Source organism: Heteronotia binoei, chromosome 4, assembly GCF_032191835.1.
Source record: "Heteronotia binoei isolate CCM8104 ecotype False Entrance Well chromosome 4, APGP_CSIRO_Hbin_v1, whole genome shotgun sequence".
Taxonomy (NCBI): domain Eukaryota; kingdom Metazoa; phylum Chordata; class Lepidosauria; order Squamata; family Gekkonidae; genus Heteronotia; species Heteronotia binoei.
Window position 1 is genome coordinate 169027289 of NC_083226.1, and position 25037 is coordinate 169052325.

General features: G+C 43.8%; 1 protein-coding gene and 1 long non-coding RNA gene across 4 annotated transcripts in view; both read left to right on the forward strand.

Annotated features, from left to right (window-relative positions):
* Positions 1 to 25037, forward strand: part of LOC132569783 (uncharacterized) — a 463235-nt gene that overhangs the window by 263011 nt on the left and 175187 nt on the right. The window lies entirely within an intron of this gene.
* The window catches only part of SMAD2 (SMAD family member 2), a 75019-nt gene that overhangs the window by 14290 nt on the left and 35692 nt on the right, over positions 1 to 25037 (forward strand). For all 3 annotated transcript variants that reach the window (XR_009555286.1, XR_009555287.1, XM_060236188.1), the window contains exon 2: positions 18003 to 18287. Coding sequence is in view for 1 of the 3 variants with exons in the window: in XM_060236188.1 (XP_060092171.1) it covers positions 18052 to 18287 (236 nt within the window). In the remaining 2 variants the exon portion in view is untranslated. The remainder of the gene's footprint in view (positions 1 to 18002; positions 18288 to 25037) is intronic.

Here is a 25037-nt window from a genome sequence, read left to right on the forward strand (position 1 = left end):
CTGTGTAGTCTCCCTTTCTCCACAGGCAACAGGAACTTGGTGCAAGAATCTGTTGAGATTTTAGTTGGGGAGGGGGCAGTGTTAAGGACCACGTGTAACCTTCCAAGGTTTTTCCTTTTGCCTGTGCATGGTCATTGTAACCACACAAGTTACTATGTCGCATTTACCCCAGTAGCATTGTGTGGGTTGTTGCTGTTGTTCCTGATGTATGAACTGAATAATACCAGACTTGGAATATGTCATGGTTAGAGTGTTAGATTTTGACCTAGGAGACCCAGGTTTGATTCCCCATGCTGCCATGGATGCTTGCTTGGCCCAGACACACACACGTTCAGCTGAGAGAGCCAGTTTGGTATAGTGGTTAAGCGTGCAGACTCTTATCTGGGAGAATTGGATTTGATCCCCCACTCCTCCACTTGCAGCTGCTGGAATGGCCTTGGGTCACTTTTCTTCCGAGGCATTCATTCCATTTCTGCCCCACCTCCTTGTGGTCTTTTTGCCCCCTTCCAGCAAGGTTGGGCAATAAGCTGCTTATTGCCCCATTTGTGGGTATGTGTTTCACAGTGGTTTGAGGGAGAGGTGAAAAGTTCAACCGCGAGAGACAAGGCCTATGAAAAGGAGAAGAGAATGCAATGGAACGGCTGGAGTTTCTGTCTTGGTTTGCTGCCCTCTTGCCTTTGATTGTGTTAACTTTTTAAAAATTATATGTTACTGTTATTTATATTCTAATTGCTGTGAGCCCAGTTTTGGGATAGGGCCAGGATATAAGCCAAATAAATAGATTTGAGTCCAGTAGTACCTTCAAGACCAACGAGATTTAGCAGGGTATAAGCTTTCAAGAGTCAAAGCTGCAAGGGAGCTTTTGCTCTCCAAAGCTTAAAGGTAAAAGGTAAAGGTAGTCCCCTGTGCAAGCACCTGTCGTTTCCGACTCTGGGGTGACGTTTCCCACTCTGGGTTGCTTTCACGTTTTCACAGCAGTCTTTTAAAATGTTGGTTTGCCATTGCCTTCCCCAGTCATCTACACTTTCCCCCTAGTAAGCTGGGTACTCATTTTACTGACCTCGGAAGGATGGAAGGCTGAGTCAACCTGGAGCCGGCTACCTGAACCAGCTTCCGCTGGGGATCGAACTCAGGTCGTGAGCAGAGGGCTCCGACTGCAGTACTGCAGCTTTACCACTCTGCGCCACGGGGCTTGTTCCTAAGCTTATGCCCTGCTAAATCTCATTGGTCTCTAAGGTTCTACTGGACTTGAATCTAGCCGCCCTGAGCCTCGGCGAGGAGGGCGGGGTATACATAAAATTTATTATTTATTATTATTATTATAGCTGTTCTAACTTCAGATCAGCTCGCTGGCTTTATAGTATTTGTTTTCTTTGAGAAAACGAGTTAACGGCTATCCTGTCCTCCTTTACCTGAGGCTAAAATATGGAATATGTCCATAAAGCAATATGATGTGGCTGTTTCCCGACATGTTTCAAAATATCTTGCAGCATGAGGAAATGAAGGCAAGAGTAGATGAATGGTGTCTTGCTTTGGGAAGTGGGGCGGGTAGGTTCTGACTACAGGTGCAGGAATGGCATCACTATCTCCAAAGCTATGTGTGACACCATAGTAAGAACATAAGAGAAGCCATGTTGGATCAGGCCAATGGCCCATCCAGTCCAACACTCTGTGTCACATAAGAACACAAGAGAAGCCATGTTGGATCAGGCCAATGGCCCATCCAGTCCAACACTCTGTGTCACGTAAGAACATAAGAGAAGCCATGTTGGATCAGGCCAATGGCCCATCCAGTCCAACACTCTGTGTCACATAAGAACACAAGAGAAGCCATGTTGGATCAGGCCAATGGCCCCTCTAGTCCAACACTCTGTGTCACATAAGAACATAAGAGAAGCCATGTTGGATCAGGCCAATGGCCCCTCCAGTCCAACACTCTGTGTCACATAAGAACATAGGAGAAGCCATGTTGGATCAGGCCAATGGCCCATCCAGTCCAACACTCTGTGTCACGTAAGAACATAAGAGAAGCCATGTTGGATCAGGCCAATGGCCCATCCAGTCCAACACTCTGTGTCACGTAAGAACATAAGAGAAGCCATGTTGGATCAGGCCAATGGCCCATCCAGTCCAACACTCTGTGTCACACAGTGGCCCAAAAAATTATATATATACACAAACACACACTGTGGCTAATAGCCACTGATGGACCTCTGCTCCATATTTTTATCTAAACCCCTCTTGAAGGTGGCCATGCTTGTGGCCGCCACCACCTCCTGTGGCAGTATATAGTAGAAGTTCAGTAACTTGTAGTCCAGGGATGTCAAACTTGTTTGCTATGAGGGCTGGATCTCACATAAATGAGACTTTGTCGGGCCAGGCCATGTGTGTACCTATTTAAGGTCAGGTAGCAGAGAGATAAATTTTATATATTTAAAATATATATATATATTTAAAACATGCTCAAAACGTTAGCACTCATTGGTCTTAAAGATGCTTTCTTTGTATTTCTCTCATGGGTTCCAGGGAACTGAGCAAAGGAAGCTCTGGCTCTTTCCATCCTTCCCCAGGGGACTGAGGGGGAGCCTCAGCCAGTAGAAGGAAGGGAGACTTGACTCAGTAGCTCTGCTATGCAGTTGAGAGGGCCCGGCAAAGCAAGCTGTTCCTCCCCACTTCGTCCCCAAAGGAGGAGCCTCACCTAATGGAGACAATAGAGGTTTTGCTCTGTAGCTCCTGTACAGTTGAGCAAACCTGGCAGAGCAAGCGATGATGCAGAAGGAAGCAAGAGGGAGGGAGAAAGAAGCAGATGATAACCAGTTGCTCGGGGGCCTGATGGGAGCCCTCCAGGGGTCTCATTTGGCCCCTGAACTGCATGTTTGACACTCCTGTGTCATTTCTAGGCTACTCTGTTTCTGGGAATACTGGATCTTCTTCGCGGTCTCTGTGCTTCACACCCATGGGATAGAGCGCCTGCACCGATCCCCGAATCGGTATCTGAAAAGCTTGGGATTTTTCCGCACTCGGCGCCAAGGGCATGCGCAGGCGTCCCAGTACATATGCTCACCAGTGCCAGTGCGGGGATCCCGCCAGTTCCTTTTTGACCGCTGCACGGAGAGGTTTGCCTTTCATGTCCCCGGTCGGTGAGATACCATTTTTTTCGCCTTTATCATTGTATATAGCCCATTTGTTGTTTTCTTAGCGTAGATAGTTAGTTTAGATAGTTAGTATTTATGAAGGTGCTTTTTGATACAAGTGGTGCCTGTAGATGAAGGAAAAGTTGACTTTGTATTTTTCTTTTTCTTTTCTTTTGCGTAAACATTTTAAGGACTTTCAGATGTATGTTACCTTAATAGATGTTGCAGTGTAAATTCCGTAACTGGAAGGCTCCCTTTTGGGGTTTGACTTGCTAAGTGAGCTGTAAATTCTGCTTTCTAAATTGGATTTAATTACTTATATCGTAAAGCCACAAGACAATACCTAAGCTTACTTAGTCAGAATATTTGTAATTGTTGATCCGTTAAACTGAATTGTTGCAGGCCATGTGATGGGATTAGTTGTTCCAGCGGAGCAGAAAGTCGCTTGGTTATTTGTTATCTGTGGTGGATTGCAAGAAACGTAAACCTTGTAAAAACATTAAAAATACAAGTCTAAACTTTCAGTTGCTGGATTTCCTTCATGTACCAATCATGCAAATCTCTGGTCCTCATTGGTGGTGCAGTGACTAAGAGCAGCGAACTCTAGAGAGCCAGTTTGGGGTAGTGGTTAAGTGTGTCGACTCTTATCTGGGAGAATCGGGTTTGATTCCCCACTCCTCCACTTACAGCTGCTGGAATGGCCTTGGGTTGACCATAGCTATTGTAGGAGTTGTCCTTGAAAGGGCAGCTGCTGTGAGAGCCCTCTCAGCCGCACCCACCTCACAGGGTGTCTGTTGGTGGTGGGAGGAGATAAAGAAGATTGTAAGCCACTCTGAGTCTCTGATTCAGAGAGAACGGCGGGGTATAAATCTGCAGTCTTCTTCAGTCTTCTAATATGGAGAGCTGAGTTTGATTCCCTCCTTCTCCTCCACCGGAAGCCTGCTAGATGACCAGTCACAGTTCCCTCTGAACTCTCTCAGCACCACTTACCTCACACGGTGCCTGTTGTGGGAAGAAGAAGGGAAGGCAGTTTGTAGCTGCTTTGGGACTCCTTAAGGTAGAGAAAACTGTGGTGTAAAAACCAACTGTAATTCTCTTCATTATTTGCTTTGTCTGGTTAATAGGTAAGATTAAAATTTGGAACTTGTGCTATAGTGTTTTTGCTGGAGCTGGGAGTCTCTCTCTCTTAGAGCTTGAATGGTTTAAAACGGTTGAAACTAGTTCACTGTCACCCAGCTTTCCTTCTGTGCATCTGTGTGTACGCTAAGTGCCGTCAAGTCCCTTCCAACTTATGGTGACTCTGTGGGTTTAGTGTCCTCTAAATGGTCATATCATTAACTGCCCTTGTGTCTCGCAAACCATGACTACCTTGATTGAGTCAATCCATGTTTTGTTGGGGTGTCCTCTTTTCCTGCTGTCTTCAACTTTTCCTAACACGATTATCATTTCTAGCGACCCTTGTCTTCTAGTAATGTCGCCAAAATACATTAGCTTCAGTTTAGTCATTTCATGCTTCTAGGGAGAATTCAGGCTTGATTGGGCCTAGAACCCTCTTATTGGTCTTTTTGGTGTTCTTCAGTCTCTGTAAAACTCAGTGCCAACACCGTGTGTTTCGAAGGAATCAGCCTTTTCCTGTTAGCGTTCTTCATTGTCCAACTTTCACACCCATACATAATAATAGGAAACATTATAGTATGAATTAACTTAGTCACTGGCAACACATCCTTACACTTAGGGATCTTTTCTAGTTCCTTTATGACTGCCCTTACCAGTCTCAGTCTCCTTCTCACTTCCTGATTGTAGTTTCCCTTTTGGTTGATGATGGATTCAAGGAATAAAAAATCCTGAATGACTTCTTCTTCAGTCTTCAACTTGTATGTTTCCGCAGCCGTCATTACTTTTGTCTTCTTAATGTTCAGCTGTAATCCCGCTTTAGCACCAGCTAAATTTGCACCTGGAGTCATGTCAGATCTCTGTTTTCTGCCAGTAATGTAGTGTCATCTGCATATCTCAGATTGTTAATGCTCCTTCTACCAAATTTCATTCCACCTTCACTTGTGCCTAATTCAGCTTTCCTTAAGGTAAGTTTGGCACATAAATTGAAGAAAAAGGTAAAGGTAGTCCTTTGTGCAAGCACCAGTCGTTTCCGACTCTGAGGTGACGTTGCTTTCACAACGTTTTCACAGCAGACTTTTTATGGGGTGGTTTGCCATTGCCTTCCCCAGTCATCTATACTTTCCCCCCAGCAAGCTGGGTACTCATTTGACAGACCTTGGAAGGATGGAAGGCTGAGTCAACCTCGAGCTTGCTACCTGAAAATGCAGCTTCTCCCGGGGATCGAACTCGGGTCATGAGCAGAGCTTAGGACTTCAGTACTGCAGCTTTACCATGGGGCTCTTTAAATTGAAGAAATAGGGACTTAAAAATACATTCTTGCCTGACACCTTTGCCAATTGGAGACTTCTGTTTCTCCATACTCTGTCCTAATAGTAATGTCTTGTCCAGAGTACAGGTTGTGAATCAAAACAATCAAATGCGGTGGCACACCCATTTCCTTTAAAACCTGTGAAATAGAAGCCTTTTTCTGAAATACTCTTGTATGCTCCAGTAACGAACATAAATTTGCAGTATGATCTCCAGTGTCTCTTCCTTTTTTGAATCCAGCTTGAATATCTGGCATTTCTCATTTCATATACGATAACAGTCTTTGTTGTAAAATTTTGAGCATCGCTTGACTCACATAAGAAATTAATTTACACTTTTATGTTTATACAGTCTGTGGGCAGGTTGCTAACTATAGTGTGCGAAGGATTAGGTTATTGTTCAAGGCCTGCCTTTAAGAGAGTCTCTGAGATATTTGCTTTATTGTATAGACTTTTTTATTGTGTATGCCATCTTCACTGTCACACAGTGTTGGAGGCAGACAAAGTAACAATGATTCCAGAGTGACAAGGTAAAATGACCAGAGATGGGCATGGGTCTAATTCGTTGTATTTCCATGCTTTGTTTTTCCTTAACCCAATGTAAATCCAACCTCAATTTTTAAATTATATGCATACTTGGTTGGAAATAAGGGTTATGAGGTGAAACTTGTAATAGCAGTTTTTTTAATAGTTAAAGACAGCCGTGACTGGTGTGCATCTTCAGGTTGTGACCATGACATATGGGGTTTTGAACCAGACGTCGACAAATTTTCTTTGGCTGTAGGAACCAGCCCAAAGATTTAAGAGACGAATGTCAGAGTTTTGTTTTGCCGTCCCCTTCTTCTTTTGCCTTCTGTCTTTCCAAGCATCAGGATCTTCTCCAGTGAGTGCTCCTTCCTCATTTGGTGGCCAAAGCATTTGAGCTTCAGCTTCAGCATCTGACCTTCCAGGGAACAATCAGGGTTGATTTCCCTTAGGACTGACTGATTTGATCTTCTTGCAGTCCAAGGGACTCTCAAGAGTCTTCTCCAGCACCACAGCTTGAAAAATAAATAAGTGTGTGTGTATACACAAATACATATATACACATGTGTGTGTGTGTGTGTGTGTGTATATATATATATATATATATATATATATATACACACACACATATACACGTGTATATATATATATGTATACATATATATATGTGTACATATATATATATATATATACACACACACATACATGTGTATATATGTATGTATATATATACATACATATTCACATACATACACATGTGTGTATACACACACACCATCTTTGTGATTGCCGTAATAAAGATAACATCTAACCCTAATTTCTCCCCATTTCTCATTAGTTGATTACTTTAAAAAGTTCTGTTTAATCCAATATCAGGACCTGTCTGGAAAACAACAGGTTAAGAAAGAAATTCAAGTACTACTGCTGAATGGTGTTGGATTAACAAGCAATGACAAGAATGCCGCACTTACATATTCTGTATTTTTAAAAAATGCATTGCAATGCATAGCAATTGGGAACTTGGAAGGTGAACTCGGTGATGGGAAGAACCCCTTCCCCAGTGTTGTGGCCTTAATAGAGAGGTGAAATTTCTGGAAATTTGAAAAGAAATGTTAGAGAAAGAAACGTAGGGGAAAATTTAAATAGTCGCAATACTTAACTGTCCTACCAAATCTAAAGTGATTTTATTGCCTTAACAACTTAAAAATGCATCTTTTATAAATTGCAGTATTTAACATACAGAATTTAAATCAATGCCTTTTGTTGTCAACAAGCAAAACATCAAATATACCCAATACTTGAGAGAATACTGCAAGCTGATGCACCTTATGCTACCTAAAAAGTAGAAAAGATAGGCATTAAACAGAAAACACAAACGTCGTGGTAAAGAACATCAAATGTATTATTGGTCAGCAAAAAGGTCGATGACAATGTCTGCACAGCTAGGTGCTGTTCCAGCTAGGTTCTGTTGGCTTCCTTCTGTGGCTTCTGGTTAGAACGAGCTCAGTTCTCAATGAAACTTTCGGTTTACTTCTGAGGCATTGGTTCCATTTCTGCCCTACCTCCTTGTGGTCTCTCCTCCCCCCCCTTTCCTGGCAAGATAGAGCAATAAGCTGCTTGTTGCCCAATTTGTGGGTATATGTTTCACAGCGGTTTGAGGGAAAGGTGAACAGCCCAACCACAAGAGAAAAGGAGAAGAGAATGCAGTGGAACAGTTGAGAAGCAATGAAAGCCCTGCATGCTGCTCTCGTGAAGATTAGTTTCCTTCTAGGTGCTGAAATGCATCTAGATTTTAGAGATGCGTACGTCTACAGCATTCCCAACTTGTTTTTAAAAGAATTTCGTTCTATAATAGAAAATATTCATAACAGTACTTCCCCAAACTTTCAAAAAAAAAAAAAGTGTAATGAGGTGGGGAGGCAAAAGGGGGGTGATCCTGAATTTCTTCCTTTGTTCCCCCTTCCAGTCCTTCACATCTCTAGACCTTAATCAAAATTATCCTCACGTGGCTGCTTTGAGCCTCTGAAAACATTCCACAAGTGTTTTAGTGCCAGTGCTCATCAGTTTCGAGGGCTCAAAGCAACTGAGCGGTCAGATTTCTATGCACCTCAAAAGCTTGATGTTGTTCCCTGATCCAGGCCAAAAATCATATTTCTCTAAGCACGGACACACAAGTGGGTTGCAAACCTCCTGAAAGCGGGTTGCAGGCTAGCCCAGGGGTGTCAAACATGCTGTTCAGGGGTCAGATTAGACCCCCGGAGGGCTCCTATCAGGTCCCCGAGCAACTGACTGTCATCTGTTTCCTTCTCCCTATATCTTGCTTCCTTCTGCACAACAGCTTGCTTTGCAAGGCTTGCTCGATTATATGGGAGCTACAGAACAAAACCTCTGTTTTCTCCATTGGCTGAAGTTCCTCCCTTAGGGAGGAATAGCTTGCTTTGCCAGGCTCTCTCAATCACACAGCAGAGCTACTGAGCCAAGCCTCTCTTCCTTCTATTGACTGAGGCGCCTCTCCCCCAAGTTCTAGGGGAAGGAAGGAAAGAGCCAGAGCTTCCTTTGCCCAGTTCTCTGGATCCCATGGGAGAAATACATAGAAAGCACCTTTAAGACCCGAGTGCTAACGTTTTAAGCATGTTTTAAGTTTTTTCCTGGTTAAAAGAATTTTATTTGGTAACATATGGTAACAAATTATATTTTTTGCATCATTAATAACTTTTTTTATCTATTCCATATATTACTTTCTACCCACTCCTCCCCCTGTTACTTGACACCCGCCGGTGTTATTTACTTAAAGTACTAATGTTTAAAGGTACCCTTCAAAAATTAATATTCTTCTTTTTTCATTATCAAAAATTGTCCAGTGTCCTTTTATTTTCCACTCTTTTTCTACATATCTTCTGAACTTTTTCCACTCCATCTTAAAAACTTCTAAATCATAGTCTTTTAAAATTCTTGTTAATTTGTCCATTTCACTCCATGTCATAACTTTTACAATCCAATCCCATTTCTCTGGTATTTTTTCTTGCTTCCGCAACTGCGCATATAATGTCCTAGCAGCTGGAAGCAAGTACCAAATTATAGTTCTATCTTCTTTTGGAAATTTTTCCATTTGTAATCCCAACAGAAAAGTCTCTGCAACTTTCTTAAATTCATATCCCAAGATCCTAGAAATTTCTTGTTGAATCATCTGCCAATACTTTTTTGCTCGTGAAGTCCACCACATATGGTAGAAAGAACCTTCATGTTTTTTACATTTTCAACATCTGTCTGGCATCTTATTATTCATGTTTGCCAATTTCTTAGGAGTCATATACCATCTATAGATCATTTTAAAACAGTTCTCTTTAATACTATGACACGTCGAAGCTTCAAAGAGTTCTTCCACAAATATTCCCAAATTTCCATCTGTATTTCTTTATTTACATTAATTGCCCACTTAATCATTTGAGATTTCACTACTTCATCTTCCGTAGACCATTTTAAAAGTAATTTATATAATTTTGAAATTAATTTTTCGTTGTCTTCAAGCAGAACTTTTTCAATTTCTTTTTGCTCTTTTCTTATTCCTTCAGTTTTAATGTCATTCTCCACCAAGCTCTTTATTTGTTGCATTTGAAACCTATCATATTTATTATTCAGTTCGTCCACAGTTTTCAATTCTATTTTGCCACTTTGTATTTTTAATAGTTGATTATATGACAACCACTTTTCTTCACCCGTCTCAGCTGTTTTTTTTTATCACTTCGACTGGCACTATCCATAACGGTTTTCTCTCATCTCCCTTTTTCTTATATTTCATCCATGTATTTAGTAAACTGTTTCTTATATAATGGTGAGAGAAAAAGCCGTCTATCTTTTTTTCCCCATAATACATATAAGCGTGCCAGCCAAATTTATTTCCATGACCTTCCAACGCTAAGAGTTTTTTTTTTAACAACATTATCCATTCTTTTATCCATACTAAGCAGACTGCTTCATGATATAATTTTAAGTCTGGTAATTGAAATCCGCCTCTCTCTTTTGCATCTGTTAAAATTTTCATTTTAATTCTTGGTTTCTTCCCCGCCCACACAAACTCTGAAATTTTTCTTTGCCATCTATTAAATTGTTTACTGTCTTTCACAATTGGAATAGTTTGAAACAAATACATTATTTTTGGTAGAATATTCATTTTAATTGTGGCTATTCTACCCAACAGTGAAAAATTAAGTTTATTCCACTTTAACATATCTTCATCCATTTTATGCCATAGCTTCTCATAATTATTTTTGAACAAATCAATATTCTTCATTGTTATCTCCACACTCAAATATTTTACCTTGGAGGTAACTTCACAGCTCGTTAGTCTCTGAAATTCTTGTTGCTTATTTATTTGCATATTTTTACAAAGAAGTTTTGATTTTTCTTTATTAATACAAAGTCCTGCCAACTCCCCATATTCTTGTATTTTGGCTAACAACAAAGGTGTGACTTGTATGGGGTTTTCATTTATAAACATATCATCTGCAAATGCTCTGTATTTGTAAGTAAATCCTTTTACTTTTAATCCTTCTATTTCTTTATCTTCTTGAATTTGCATCAGTAATATTTCAAGAGTCATTATAAACAACAGTGGGGAAAGTGGACAAAACAATAAATTCCTTTCCACTTTTTAGCACTGTCCTTTAAATTTACAAAATTCAAATTTCGCCCCTTCTCCCCTTCTTCTTCCAAGCTTTCTGAATCTCTATTTCCCACCTTCTGATTTTATTTTATTTAACTTTAAATAGTCCCGAAATGAAGATAGTCATCAGTACCTTTTTCTGAAGTTATCCAGATCCAACACCGGTCTTGTATAGCTTTAGATGTTTAGTAGTCTCAAGGTTAGGATCCTGTCAAGCTTATGTCAAATAAATGACTCTGGAAACTTCTGCAGATGATGAATATGCAACTCATCTCCGGAGACCCCTCAAAGCCTCAAAGGAGCCCCCCCCCGGGACTCCCTTTTAGCCAAGGTAAATCTCCTCAGAGGTTCCTGTGCATATCTTGGACTGATCTCTGACTGAGAAAAGTAGGCAGTAGGCATTAAATTGCCCTCCACTACCCCGAACAGAAGCCCCAGCCTGCTCCCCTTCTGAGAAGCAATTCAGCTTGGCATTTTCCAACCCCGGAAGTCTGACCAAGCATGTTTTAAGTTTTTTAATAATATATTTGTGTTTGTATTCTTTATAAGCTTTATTTCTCTGCTACCTAATCTTAAATAATCTTAACACATGTGGCCCGGCCTGACATGGCCCAACCCAACAAGGTCTCTTTTATGTCAGATCTGGCCCTCATAACAAATGAGTTCGACACCCCTGGGCTTGCCCTTTTTAATGGACACCCCAGCCCTGTGATGTTGGTGTAGTGGTTAAGTGTGCAGGCTCTTATTTGGGAGAACCAGGTTTAATTCCCCACTGCTTCACTTGCAGCTGCTGGAATGGAAAGGGCAGCTTCTGGGGAGAGCTCTCTCAGCCCCACCCACCTTACAAGGTGTCTATTGTGGGAGAGGAAGGCAAAGAAGATTGTGAGCTGCTCTGAGACTGTGCAATTTGGAGTGGAGGACAGGATGTCACAGTCGTCTTATGACTTCATTGTAATATATAATGAAATAATTATACAACTCATGGCCAAGTTGCTAACAGGCCACGGACATGACTTCTAACTTGATTACTCAACAACTGCAGTTGTACTGGACTGCATTGCGTGATTTTTGTGTATGTGGTGATGGTATAACTTTGGCACGTCATCATTTGGTGCAGCCACTGGCTTGATTCAACAGACGTATAGTGTCCAGATCACGTGAAGTGATGGTATCACTTTGCTCTGTAAGATCTCACCTGGAGTACTGTGTTCAGTTTTGGGCATCACATTTTAAGAAGAATATAGACAAGCTGGAACGGGTCCATAGGAGGGCGACGAAGATGAGGAGGGGTCTGGAGACCAAGTCCTATGAAGAAAGATTTAAGGAGCTGGGCATGTTTAGCCTGGTGAGGAGGCGATTGAGAGGTGATATGATCACCATCTTCAAGGACTTGATGGCTATCATGAAGAGGATGGTGTAGAATTGTTTTCTGTGGCCCCAGAAGGTAGGACCAGAACCAGTGGGTTGAAATTAAATCAAAAGAGTTTCCGGCTCAACATTAGGAGGAACTTCCTGACCGTTAGAGCGGTTCCTCGGTGGAACAGGCTACCTCGAGAAGTGGTGGGCTCTCCTTCCTTGGAGGTTTTTAAACAGAGGTTAGATGGCCATCTGGCAGCAATGAAGATCCTGTGAATTTAGAGGGAGGTATTTGTGAGTTTCCTTTATTGTGCAGGGGGTTGGACTAGATGACCCTGGAAGTACCTTCTAACTGTGATTCTGTGAATAATTCAGATGCCGGAAAAGACTGTGGTTTGACGAGGATATGAGAATTGTTAACTGCTCCCATGTATGAGAAAGGGAGGAAAAGGGGGAAGGCAAGAGTGAGCATAGGAGCCTAAGTATAAACTGTGTTTGTTCCTGTTATGGCAAACTGGGATTTGTCAGTGTGTGAGCCAGATCCAGGTGGGCAGCCATGCTGGTCTGAAGCAGTAGGATGAAGTTAGAGTCCAGTGACACCTTTAAGGCAAAGTTTTATTCAGGGTATTGGCTTTCGTGTGTGAAGCACACTTTGTCAGACAGTTAAATGGAATACAGTGAACAATAGTACATATAGGGAGTGGGCAATGAATTAGCATGCAAAATAGTGTCAATGTTTTTACAGAATAAAAGAATAGCAAATTTGGTTTCTGGTTATCGTCGGCCTGGGTTCAGGGGTGGGGGAGATGACACCCAGGGCTATAAACATATCAATATTGGAGACTGCTGGTGAGAGTCTTATTCAGGGGTGTCAAACTCATTTGTTATGAGAGCTGGATCTGACATAAATGAGACCTTGTTGGGCCAGGCCACATGTGTCAAAAAATGTAATGCAAGGTAGCAGAGATATAACCTTTACAAAGGACACAGACAAACTTAATAGTAAAACATGCTTAAAACATTTGCGGTCTTGCAATATTTTGTTTATTTAACAGTCTCTGATAACTGATGCCTCTAGCTCTGAGTTATTGCATCGAAATCTGAAGACAGTGTCTGTGCTGTAGAAATCTTGAGTATACTGTTCAGGTGTTGTTCAGATATATATCTGTAAGTTCAAAGCCTACGTTGACATTCATTACAAAAATCTCATGGTCAATACTTTGAGCCCAAGTCCCAGAGAAAAATATGAAATGGCTGGGCATTGTGAGCTTTGTACATAAGTTGCTTCATGTGCTGTGCTGGTCAGCCAATGGAGAAAATAGAGGCTTTGCTCTGAATTCAGCTCCAATGCAGCTGACCAAGCCTGGCAAAGCAACTTGTGATGCAGAAGGAAGCAAGAGATGGGGAAGGAAGCAGATGACAGTGAGTTGCTTGTGGGCTTGTCACGACTCGGGGGTATTACCAATTGCTGCCACCACTCTGGGTTAAGGGTTCCCCTTGAGAAGGCCCAGAGTTCCCTCCCAAGCCCTTCAGGCCTCCTGTAGCTTAGGCCAAATAATAGGTGTGAGGACCAGGCAGAGTAAACAACAACAACAAAAAGGTTTATTTTAAGGCCAGTGCAATATAAACAAACAAGGTACATTAACCAATAAAAGGGTGAAGGGAAAATAAACAAATGCCCTAACCCGTCTATTTTATAGTCCCTACTCTTACCAGCACTTACCCCCTTGGGTAAGGGTCTGTCCCCTGCTTCCAGCTCTCCAGGCTACAGCCTGCTTCCAGTTAACCCTTCCAGGGAAAGAACGCCCACTTCCTGGGCTTGGCCTTTATATTCTCTTTCCAGGCCCCACCCCTCTCTGGACCTGTTTCCCTCCAAACCCCTTGCTACCCAATCAGAGGGACAGAGGGGATCCTGGGAGATGTAGGCTTTTCCCAGTAACTCCTAAGCAGGCTTTCCTGGGGCCTGCAGGCCTCACTAGGCCCAGGATCATGATAGGGTCTGATAGGCACCGTCTGGAGGTCTGTCCAGCCCACGGGCCGCACAATTGATATGCCTGTTCTATGGCATTAGGTTTAAATTCAGAGCTGTAAAGAGCACCTATAGATCAATATGGGTAGCCATGTTTGTAGCAGGAGAAAAGAGCAGTAGCGCCGTAAAGGCTGACAAAATTTGTGGCAGCCTGGCAAGGTATGAGGTTTTGTGAGTCACTGCTTGCTTCTTCATATAAAGAGCATGTATGTGAGAGAATATATTGAAGCTGCATATCCAGGCTGGTGGAGAGTAGAAGAATGACTGGTATTTGTATTGGACAAAGCTTCTGTAATCCACTGGTCAAACCATAAGAAGTGCCCAGGGCAGGGGTGTCAAACTCATTTATTGTGAGGGCCGGATCTGACATAAATGAGACCTTGTTGGGCCGGGCCATGTCAGGCTGGGCCAAGTGTGTACCTATTTAAGGTTAGGTAGCAGAGAGATAAATTTTATAAAGAACACAGACAAACACAAATATATATGTTTTTAAAAACTAAAAACACGCTTAAAACGTTAGCACTCATTACTCTTAAAGATGCTTTTTTGGTATTTATCTAATAAATAAAATTATCTAATCTATTTTTCCCATGGAATCCAGGGAACCGGGCAAAGGAAGCTCTGGCTCTTTCCTTCCTTCACCAGGGGACTGGGGGTGGGGAGGAGCCTCAGCCAATAGAAGGAAGAGAGGCTTGGCTCAGTAGCTCTGCTGTGCGATTGAGAGAGCCTGTCAAAGCAAGCTATTCCTCCCCCCTTCCTCCCCAAGGGAAAAGCCTCAGCCAGTGGAGAAAATAGAGACTTTGCTCTTTAGCTCCTGTGCGATTGAGCAAGCCTGACAAAGTAAGCTGTGATGCAGAAGGAAGCAAGAGAGGGAGAAGGAAGCAGATGACAGCCAGTTGCTCTGGGGCCTTATAGGAGCCCTCCAGGGGCCTGATTCGGCCCCTGAACTGCATGTTTGACACCCCTGGCCCAGGAAATCTCAGATGCTTTTTGATATATGTGGGCAATTCAGTCCTGCATTTTTCCCATAGAAAAAAGAAACGTCAAAAAATGATCCCACTCCAGTCTGAGAGGATAGCAGCTGTGCCAGAGTCTGCCAGAGTGCCAGATTCGAAGGCTTGTGGGGAAAGAAAAGAAAATCCAGGGGAAAAGTTGGTTTTCTGGTTTTTTCCCAAAGCCTTTATACATTTTTTCCCTGGTGGTAAAACTGGGAATTTTGGGGGGCACTGAGCTCTTATGAAATATGTACTTTAAAAAAAATTCTTTTTAAGACAAGATGGGCAGTTCCGTAGCCCAGACACAGCTCTTAAATGTGAGATGCATTTCTGTACCTAGAAGGATCCTCACGATGGGAACATACAGGGTTTTCATTGCTACTCAACAGTTACACGACTTCTGTTGGCCTTTTGAGCTGACGTGGTTGACTTGTTCACCTCTTCCCTCAGACCTCTGTGACACATTTACCCAAATAGGGTAGCTTGTTGTCCTACCTTGCAGGAAGGAGAAAAAAAGATTGGAAGCCAGGTGGGGCAGAAACGGCACCAAAGCCTCAGAGGGAAAACTGAAAGTTCCATTGAGAACTTTGCTCTCTGCAGCTGGGTAGCAAAAATTAAGATATATGTGCTAAAGTTGCAATTTTCTCTCAGGTATTGGATTTATTTTCAATTTTGCTTCTATAGCACTACAGCATTTATTGTCACATGAGACCATAAGAGCCTTGCTGGATCAGGGCAGTGGTTCATCTAGTCCAGCGTCCTGTCTCGCACAATGGCCAACCAGTTCTTCTGGATGGTCAGCTACAGCAGGGGTGGCCAACAGTAGCTCTCCAGATGTTTTCTGCCTATGACTCCCATCAGCCCCAACCATTGACCATGCTGGCTGGGGCTGATGGGAGTTGTAGGCAAAAAAAACATCTGGAGAGCTACTGTTGGCCGCCCCTGAGCTACAGGGTATGGAGGCAGAGGCCTTCCCTGATGTTGACTCCTGGCTTTGGGATTCGGAGGCTTAACGCGAAGGTCCCCCTAGTCACCATGGCTAGTAGCCATTGATAGACTTATCCTTCATGAATCTGTCCGATCCCCCTTTAAAGGTGTTTATTCTTGTGGCCATCCCTACCTACTGTGGCGCCAGTTTTAAGAAATATATTTGGGTTTGTCTGTGTTCTTTATGAAATTTATATCTCTGCTACCTAATCTTAAATAGGTACATACGTGGCCCAGCCCGGCGCGGCTTGGCCCAACCTGACATGGCCCAGTCTGGCCCAGCCAGGTCTCATTTATGCCAGATCCGGCCCTCATAACAAATGAGTTCGACACCCCTGATCTAATCCCTTTTGAATATTCCTGTGGTCATCACTGCACCCTCTGGCAGTGAGTTCCACATTTTAAACAAATCAAGCATAGGTCTCTTTATACAGCAGTGAATTCTGTCTCTCCGACCCCAGTATCCTCTTGTTAATAGTGTACAACAGCCAGAATTTAGGTTCTCCTTTGGGGTGTGTGTTGGGGGGAAGGCCATCCAAGAAATGGTTAGGTCATGCCTCTAGATTTTGTTTAATATTCAGTCCAATGTTTCCACTGTATTCTCCCTCCTCCCCGGTGCACAAAGTTCTTACGTTGAATGACTTTGCCGTGTTCCAGATCAGGACCGCAGGTTGGGACCATGTCTCAGTGCTTAAAGCATCTCCTCGGAAAGCAGAAAATCCAAGGTTCAGTCCCTGGCATCTCCAGTTCTGTCTGGAGGTGATCTAGAAGGCCTGAGACCCTGAAGAACTGCCAGTTTGTGGAGGCATTATTGGCCTTGATGGTCCAAGGCAGCTTCATGTGCTGGAGTTGGGCTGAATTTTCCAATAGCTGAGTGAAACTTATCTGCCTCTGTCCACCCCCCACTCCCCGCAGCCACAGATCTCCATGGGTGTAGGTCACCTTGAGACATATTGAGGGATGGGGTCTGCAGGGAAGATTGGTGGAAACGGCCAATTTATTCTGGATCCAGTCCAATGTAATCATTGCCAGGGCTTTTTTGGAGCAGGAGCTCCTTTGCATATTAGGCCACACACCCCTGATGTAGCCAGTCCTCCTGGAGCTTACGGTAGGCCCTGTAAGCTCTCGGAGGAGTGGCTGCATCACATTAGGTGGGGCCTAATACGCAAATGAGCTCCTACTACAAAAAAGCCCGGATCATTGCTGTTCAGATACTCCCATCTTTTGCATTGGTACGCAGTAAGAATGGCTGAAATTCTAGTGTTCTATGGCATACTTGCTGCTTGCAGTTAACTGGTTGCTTTAAATTGTTATAACTTTAATTTTTGTTTGTTTGCAGCAGTTGGGGGGGGGGGAATTTGAACACAACCATGTTGTCAGTTGTGGGAAATTTAAAATTATTCTGGTGTCGGTGGAAGTTACGAGTTTGCAAGTAGGTTCAGAAGTTCAGTTCTAGTATAAATTAGCACATCAGTGTTCGTTCTTCAAAAGACACTAATGACACATCAGAAGGGGAGGGGGAGATCTACATTTCCATAAAGCCTTTTTTTGTCTTATTGTCTCATAAAAAAACATCCATCTTTCAATAGCATGAAGTATGGTACTGAGGAGAGAGTGTATTGTTCATGATAGAACAGTAAAAGCATTTCTATGCATGAAACCTTGGTCATCGTTGAATGACATGAATTAAAAATACAGGAATGAGAGATCTTAGTGACAAAAAAGAGGACAATTTGCCTTTTAGAATCGGCAATTTAACAATAGACTTTTGTGCTGTCACGTAGATTTCAAGGACTTTGAGTGATCTGTCTCTTTCTCCTGAAAGGTGAAGGTGTGTCCTCACTTTGAGATATCTCACAGATCCCCCCCCTCCTCTCCTTTCTTCCATAGGTTGTGCAGGGTACCTGAGTTCTTGTAGCGATCAAACCACGCCTTGGCCATGTCATCAATATTGCCGTTCACCCCCCCTGTCGTGAAGAGGTTGCTGGGGTGGAAGAAATCCGCCGGTGGTTCCGGAGGTGCCGGCGGCGGCGAGCAGAACGGCCAGGAGGAGAAATGGTGCGAGAAGGCGGTGAAGAGCTTGGTCAAGAAGCTGAAGAAGACCGGGCAATTGGACGAGCTTGAAAAAGCGATCACCACTCAGAACTGCAACACGAAATGCGTGACGATACCCAGGTAAGAATCCTGCGGCACTGGAAAGGAGTACATCAACTCTGATGACTTACTTTTCTGAGGTTTTCAGGCTCCTTTAAATGTATCATGTTTGGGCAGGGTCGGTGAAGAACACGATTCTTTTCTCACTGGAAACTTTCCCCTTTGCACTTGTTGCTGCCCATGAAGGTCGATGTATGGACATTGCTAACAAGAATTCCTGTTAGGCATGTGTCAGAGTATCTGAAGTGGCCAGATGGTAGCACGTTTGGGGGTCCTTCCACTAATGGGTCCTCCTTGAAATGCATACGAGCCAGGCTTTTCCTTGGTCAACACTTCAGTCAGCCAATATTTACTGAGCAAAACAGTAAATGATAACGGAACTGGCTGGTTTTGTATAAACAGTCTCTGCTGTTCGGATTGGTCTTTGGCAATTTCTACTTTTATTTCTTGCTTGCCTTCAGAGACCATATGGAGCTCTCAGAGCAGCTCAGAACAGTTATAAAAACAATGTTTTCAACGTCGTAATAAAGCCACCAATTAGTACAAAAAAACAATATCTCTTTACCCTCTGCTTGGTTTCTGGAACATCTTGATTTCTTTTCCGCTCCTTTAGTGACAAGAGTGTGAGTGTGTATGCAAATAGAGGAGTTGGAATTTTAGCTTTGTCAATAACAGCAACGTCGGAAGCTTCAGAGTTGCAAGCAGTGAACAAAGGTGGTGTGTGGCCAAGAAGATGCCGGCGTGGTTAAACGGTGGAGTTAAGAAAGCTGTAAAAAAAAAAAAAGGCAATTGATGGTTTTAGGGACTGAACACCCTGCCTAGTGTAGAAAGTGGACAAGAACGGGAAATCTGGGAAATGTAAGTCTGGAGGCAAGCAAACAAGAAAGCTGGCATACAAATTATTGGAAAAGAAAAACTTATCCATTCTTTGAGTGGTTCTCTGCTTCCGTTAGCCAAGCCCTTTACTCCATGTACAAATTACATTCCTCAGACATCCTTCTCCTACTTGTGCCCTTTTCTTAGATCTGTTTGTACAACAGTTACCAAGTCACAGATTCTCTGTAGGTCCAGCACTCTGGTGTGGACTACTGGAGCTGATGCAGATGGCTTCTTTTGGGGAGGGACCAAATGCTCAGTGGTAGAGCATCTGCTTGGTAAGCAGAAGGTCCCAGGTTCAATCCCCGGCACCTCCAACTAAAAAGGGTCCAGGCAAATAGGCGTGAAAAGCCTCAGCTTCAGACCCTGGAGAGCCGCTGCCAGTCTGAGTAGACAATGGATCAAGGGTCTGATTCAGTATAAGGCAGCTTCATATGTTCAAATGTTTACTGGTTGCATTTATTAGGAAGATCTGCTAGGTGGTTCTGTTTTAGGAGGAATTTTGTGGAAGGTAAACAGTTTTGGCAGATTTGACTGCATTTTTAATCTTTGCGATTGTATGGGTTTTATTTACGGACTCTTTACTATTTTGTGACCTTGAGACTTCTTGTTGCATTGCAGGGCCGTAGCCACGATTTTAAAAGTTAAGGGGCTTTATAAAAAGTTGGGATGCACCCCTTCCCATTCACTATGGGGCTTGCCTCTTCTTAGAAGTGTTTTGGGGTAGGGGTAAAAGCTGGAGACTCTGAAAGTGGCCCAGTTGAGGCAGCCCACCCTAGAACTTTGGAGTTAAGAAGGGGCTGCACCCTGCGTGCAATCAGGAGGTTTCCTTCCACCTCCCTCTCCCCCACCATGGCACTTTGCAGCCAGCAGCTGCATCCATCCCCCCCTCCCCAGCCCATTCCACACAGCCCTTCTCCTCCGCCTCTCTCCTCTCCTCTCCTCTCCGCCTGCCGCTTTTGCTGCTGCAGTGCGTTGTTGCCCTGCTCAGCTCTCCCAGCTGCTGCTGCTGCTTTACCAGCTTAGCCATGTCAAAAAAAAAAGAGAGAGAAGGGCAGATTGCATCCTGGTGGAACCCCTGGAAGTTAGGGGACCCCACCTGGAAGGCAGTGCCCTAACAGTGCCTCTGTGGCTTCGGCCCTGTTGCATTGTTTGCCCCCTTAAACCCAAGGAAATAAGGTGGGATATAAATATTACAGAATCGAAGTGTAAATCGAGTATCAAGGAGATGATGTTAATTTAGTTTTGTAAACCAAAGATCTTGGGTTGGGGGACAGCCCATGATGTATGCAGAAGTTTCCAGGTTCAGTCACATGATGCCTCCAGTTAAAAGGATCAGGTGATGTGAAAGACCTCAGCCTGAGCCCTTGGAAAACTGCTTCAAGTCTGAGTAAATATTACTGACCCGGATGGACCAGTACTGACCTGGATGTGATTCAGTATAATAGCAGCTTTTTATCCGTGTGAATTGGTGTAAGTAGTGCGGAAAAATTAAATGCATTGTTTATCCCACCCTTACATCTCAAGAGGTTGGTGACAGCACCGTTTTTATCAGAACCCCATACTGTAAATGTCAAAACACATAGTAATGAGCCATAGGGCTAAGGCAAGGCTGGCCAAACTTGCTTAATGTAAGAGCCACACAGAATAAACATCAGATGCTTGAGAGCACCCAGATGTGAATGCCAGATGTTTGAGAGCTGGAAGGTGCCCCAGGCCAGAACCAGCCCCATGTCGCTCCCCCCCCCCCCAGCCCCAGCCAGTGGGGAGGGCAGGCGCAGCAGTGCAGGAGAGGAGGGTTGGGCATTTTTTGTTGCAAAGCCAGTCCTTTTTTTGTTGTCAAATTGCAGCTGACTTTCAGCAACACTGTAGGTGTTCAGTCGAGGAAAGAGCCATTCAGAGGAAAGAGCCAGTCGAGGAAAGAGCCATTCAGGTAATGGCAAAGCCATTCAGGTTTGCCATTACCTGCCTCTGTCTGTAGCAACCCTGGGCTTCCTTGGTCTCCCATCCAAACACGAAACAGGACTGACCTGGTTTAGCTTCCTAGATCTGACAAGATTGGTCTAGACCAGGCTATCCACAATGCTGAAATTCTTCATGGATTTCAAAGGAGATGTAGACAGGGGTGAGCAACTGTTAACAGTTACTCTTGGAATTTCAGTGACTTCTTGAATCAGAAGGAAGCTTTTTGTAAATAGCGGGAAACATTAAGAACATGAGAAGCCATGTTGGAGCAGGCCAATGGCCCATCCAGTCCAACACTCTGTGTCACATAAGAACATAAGAGAAGCCCTGTTGGATCAGGCCAATGGCCCCTCCAGTCCAACACTCTGTGTCACATAAGAACATAAGAGAAGCCATGTTGGATCAGGCCAGTGGCCCACCCAGTCCAACACTCTGTGTCACATAAGAACATAAGAGAAGCCCTGTTGGATCAGGCCAGTGGCCCATCCAGTCCAACACTCTGTGTCACAAAAGAACATAAGAGAAGCCCTGTTGGATCAGGCCAATGGCCCATCCAGTCCAACACTCTGTGTCACAAAAGAACATAAGAGAAGCCATGTTGGAGCAGGCCAGTGGCCCATCCAGTCCAACACTCTGTGTCACACAGTAGCCAAAAAGCCCGGTGCCATCAGGAGGTCCATCAGTGGGGCCAGGGCACTAGAAGCCCTCCCACTGTTGCCCCCCCCCCAGCACCAAGAATACAGAATCCCAGATAGAGAGTTGCATCAATACACTGTGGCTAATAGCCACTGATGGACCTCTGCTCCATATGTTGATCCAGTCTCCTCTTGAACCTGAAATGGAAATAGTTCTTACGTTAGAGACGTGGAATATGGAAGATCTGTAGTGAAACGGATGCTTAACGTTCATAGACAGTATGGACTGGACAAGAAAAATAGCAACTGTTAAGTACATTGTGACAAACGCTGTTGACCTCTTTAATCCCAACTACTCGTCTTGCATTCTTGAACTTGGTATTCCAAGCAGCACTGAAAAGCATCCAAACTGATTCTTCTGAATTCATTTATCAGCTGCTCTTGCCAAACTCCAGCTTTTAAAACTTTCCTGAAAGCTTAAAGGAGGCTGCTTGTGCTGGAAGAAATTCTGGGCAAATTTGAGGAGGATGTATTTCAGCAGAAGCTATAGTGCGAGCCCCTTAAGTTACTTTTAAACTAGAGATTCAAAAGATGGCCTTCAGAAGAAGGAGGAGGGTTGGTTTTTATGCCCTGTTTTCCCCTATGCTAAGGAGTCTCAAAGCAGCTTACAATTGCCTTTCCCTTCCCTTTACCACAAAACAGGCATGAGAGAATTCCGACAGAACTGTGACTGGCTCAAAACGTCACCAAGCAGGCATCAGGTGGAGGAGTGGGGAATAGTTTTCCCTTTCTGTTCTGACCTTTTCTGAACTGATACATCAAATAATCCAAGTGAACTAGATGACATCCAATTCTAAATCTTTGCAGCATTTACTAGATAGTCAACATCAGCCCCATCATGTAACATTTAACCCAGGGGTGTCAAACATGCAGCCCGGAGGTGGTGGCGGCCAGAAGCATAGCCACCTTCAAGAGGGGTTTAGATAAAAATATGGAGCAGAGGTCCATCAGTGGCTATTAGTCACAGTGTGTGTGTGTGTGTATATATATATATATATAAAAAATTTTTTGCCACTGTGTGACACAGAGTGTTGGACTGGATGGGCCATTGGCCTGATCTAACATGGCTTCTCTTATGTTCTTATGTATTCCTGGGTAGGATGGTGTTTTACTTGGTGGGTGACCAGTTGTGCAGTCCTGATCTAGGAATATAGACTGTAAGAGTTCAGTCCCGTAGAGTGTCAAAACCAAAAGAGTAGTGTGATATCATGGAGCAACCTCGTTGTCTCCTACTTCTGTCACTAATTTCTGGTTAAGATCTGAATTCTGAAAGGCATAATCAGTTTTAACTCATCTGACCCAGACTTTTGGTACTCAGTCATGTTAGATGCATGCAGTGTTTTATACTTGGTTGTGGCTCTTCTATTAGGTTAGGTCTGGCCAGCTTTTTGCCCGATCTTGACTAATTCACCTCCTTATTACAGCCCCTGACATATCTTTTTGTCCGTGCGGTTCCGTTTTCATCAGTGGAACAGTAGGTTCGATAAAACCCATTGGTTATACACAAAGCATGTCTCTGTACGCTGTACCCTATTCAACATATCTCGCTATGGTTTATGCTATTATTTAATGAAAGATACTTCTTTGTAATGGTGGCTTCCTGGATCATCAGCTGGGAGAAAAAGCCTGAGTGTTGAGCTCCTTGTGATTCTAACTGGGTGAGTAATTTGTGGCAACCTCTCTGAACGGTCACAAGACAGGCCAGATTCCTGTAACTGCCTTGGTGCAGATGTGCCGTTGCCTGTGCCACCGTTATAACTTCTGAGTATTCCATCTGCTGCAAGTTAACTTTCTAGAAAAGGTTGCTTGCTTCAGAGAGCAATAAAAGGACAAACATGGGCTGCAAGAAGCGTTCAGAGGAGCAGTTTTTTCTAGCATTACGGTGATTTTTTAAATGGAAGGAGAAATGCAACCCAGAACTTTGATGAAACTCTGAAGTCTTTAAGACAGGGGTGTCAAACATGCAGGCCGGGTGCCGAATGAGGCACCCGGAGGGCTCCTATCAGGCCCCTGAGCAACTAGCTCTCGTCTGCTTCTTTCTCCCTCTCTCTTGCTTCCTTCTGCATCTCAGCTTGCTTTGCAAGGCTTCCTCAATCGCACAGGAGCTACAGAGCAAAACCTCGATTTCTCCATTGGCTGGGGCTCTTCCCTAGGGGAGGAAGGAAAGAGACAGAGCTTCCTTTGCCCAGTTCTTTGGATCCCGTGGGAGAAATACAAAGAAAGCACCTTTAAGACCAAGGAGTACTAATATTTAGAGCATGTTTCATTTTATTTTGTTGGTTTTTTAAAATCTTTAGTCTTGTTTGTTTGTGTCCTTTAAAAAGTTTATATCTCTGCTACCCAATCTTAAATAGGTACACACACGGCCCGGCCCAACACGGCCCAGCCCGACAAGGTCTCCTTTATGTCAGATCTGGCCCTCATAACAAATGAGTTTGACACCCCTGCTTTAAGATGACTCGGGTAACCCTGTTTTTATGAAATCTACTACTGCAGTGGTGAACATAAGAGCATCACTGCCCCAAACTTAACAATGCAAGAGAAGTCGTGTTGGATCAGGCCAGTGGCCCATCCGGCCCAACATACTGTGTTACGCAGCAGCCAAAACCCAGGTGCCATCCAGAGGTCCCCAAGCCGAGCCGGAACTCCAGAAGCCCTCTCACTGTTGCCCTCCCCAAGCCCCAAGGATACAGAGCATCACTGCCCCAGACAGAGTGTTCCATCTATAACTTGTTGCTCATAACCATTAATGGTCCTCTGCTCCATAGGTTTCTCCAGTCTCCTGTTGAAGCTGCCTATTCTTGTAGCCACCACAACTTCCTGCAGCAGTGATGGTAGCTGAGCTGACTGATGGGCTGTCCTCAGTATGAATATGCTAGTTTCCTGTCTGATGACGGCAATGCAACTGTTAAGGGCACATAAGCATTCAGATTCCTGAAGCTAATGGCAGAGGTTACCTTTCTCCGTCAGAATCAACCTCCCCCCCAGGAAAATGAGTGCACGCTGTAGATGCAGAAACGTGGCATTCTTTTCCCTGAGGGGGTATGAATCATAGACCACTGAAACTGAACTCTTGGAAGCTAGATTGAGATATTGGCAGCTTGTGGAACATCAAACCCTGCATTGCATATTATCATCAGGGCTTTTTTTTGTAGCAGGAACTCCTTTGCATATTAGGCCACCCCCTCCCCATTGCAGCCAATGTACATGCCTACTGTAAACTCCAGGAGGACTG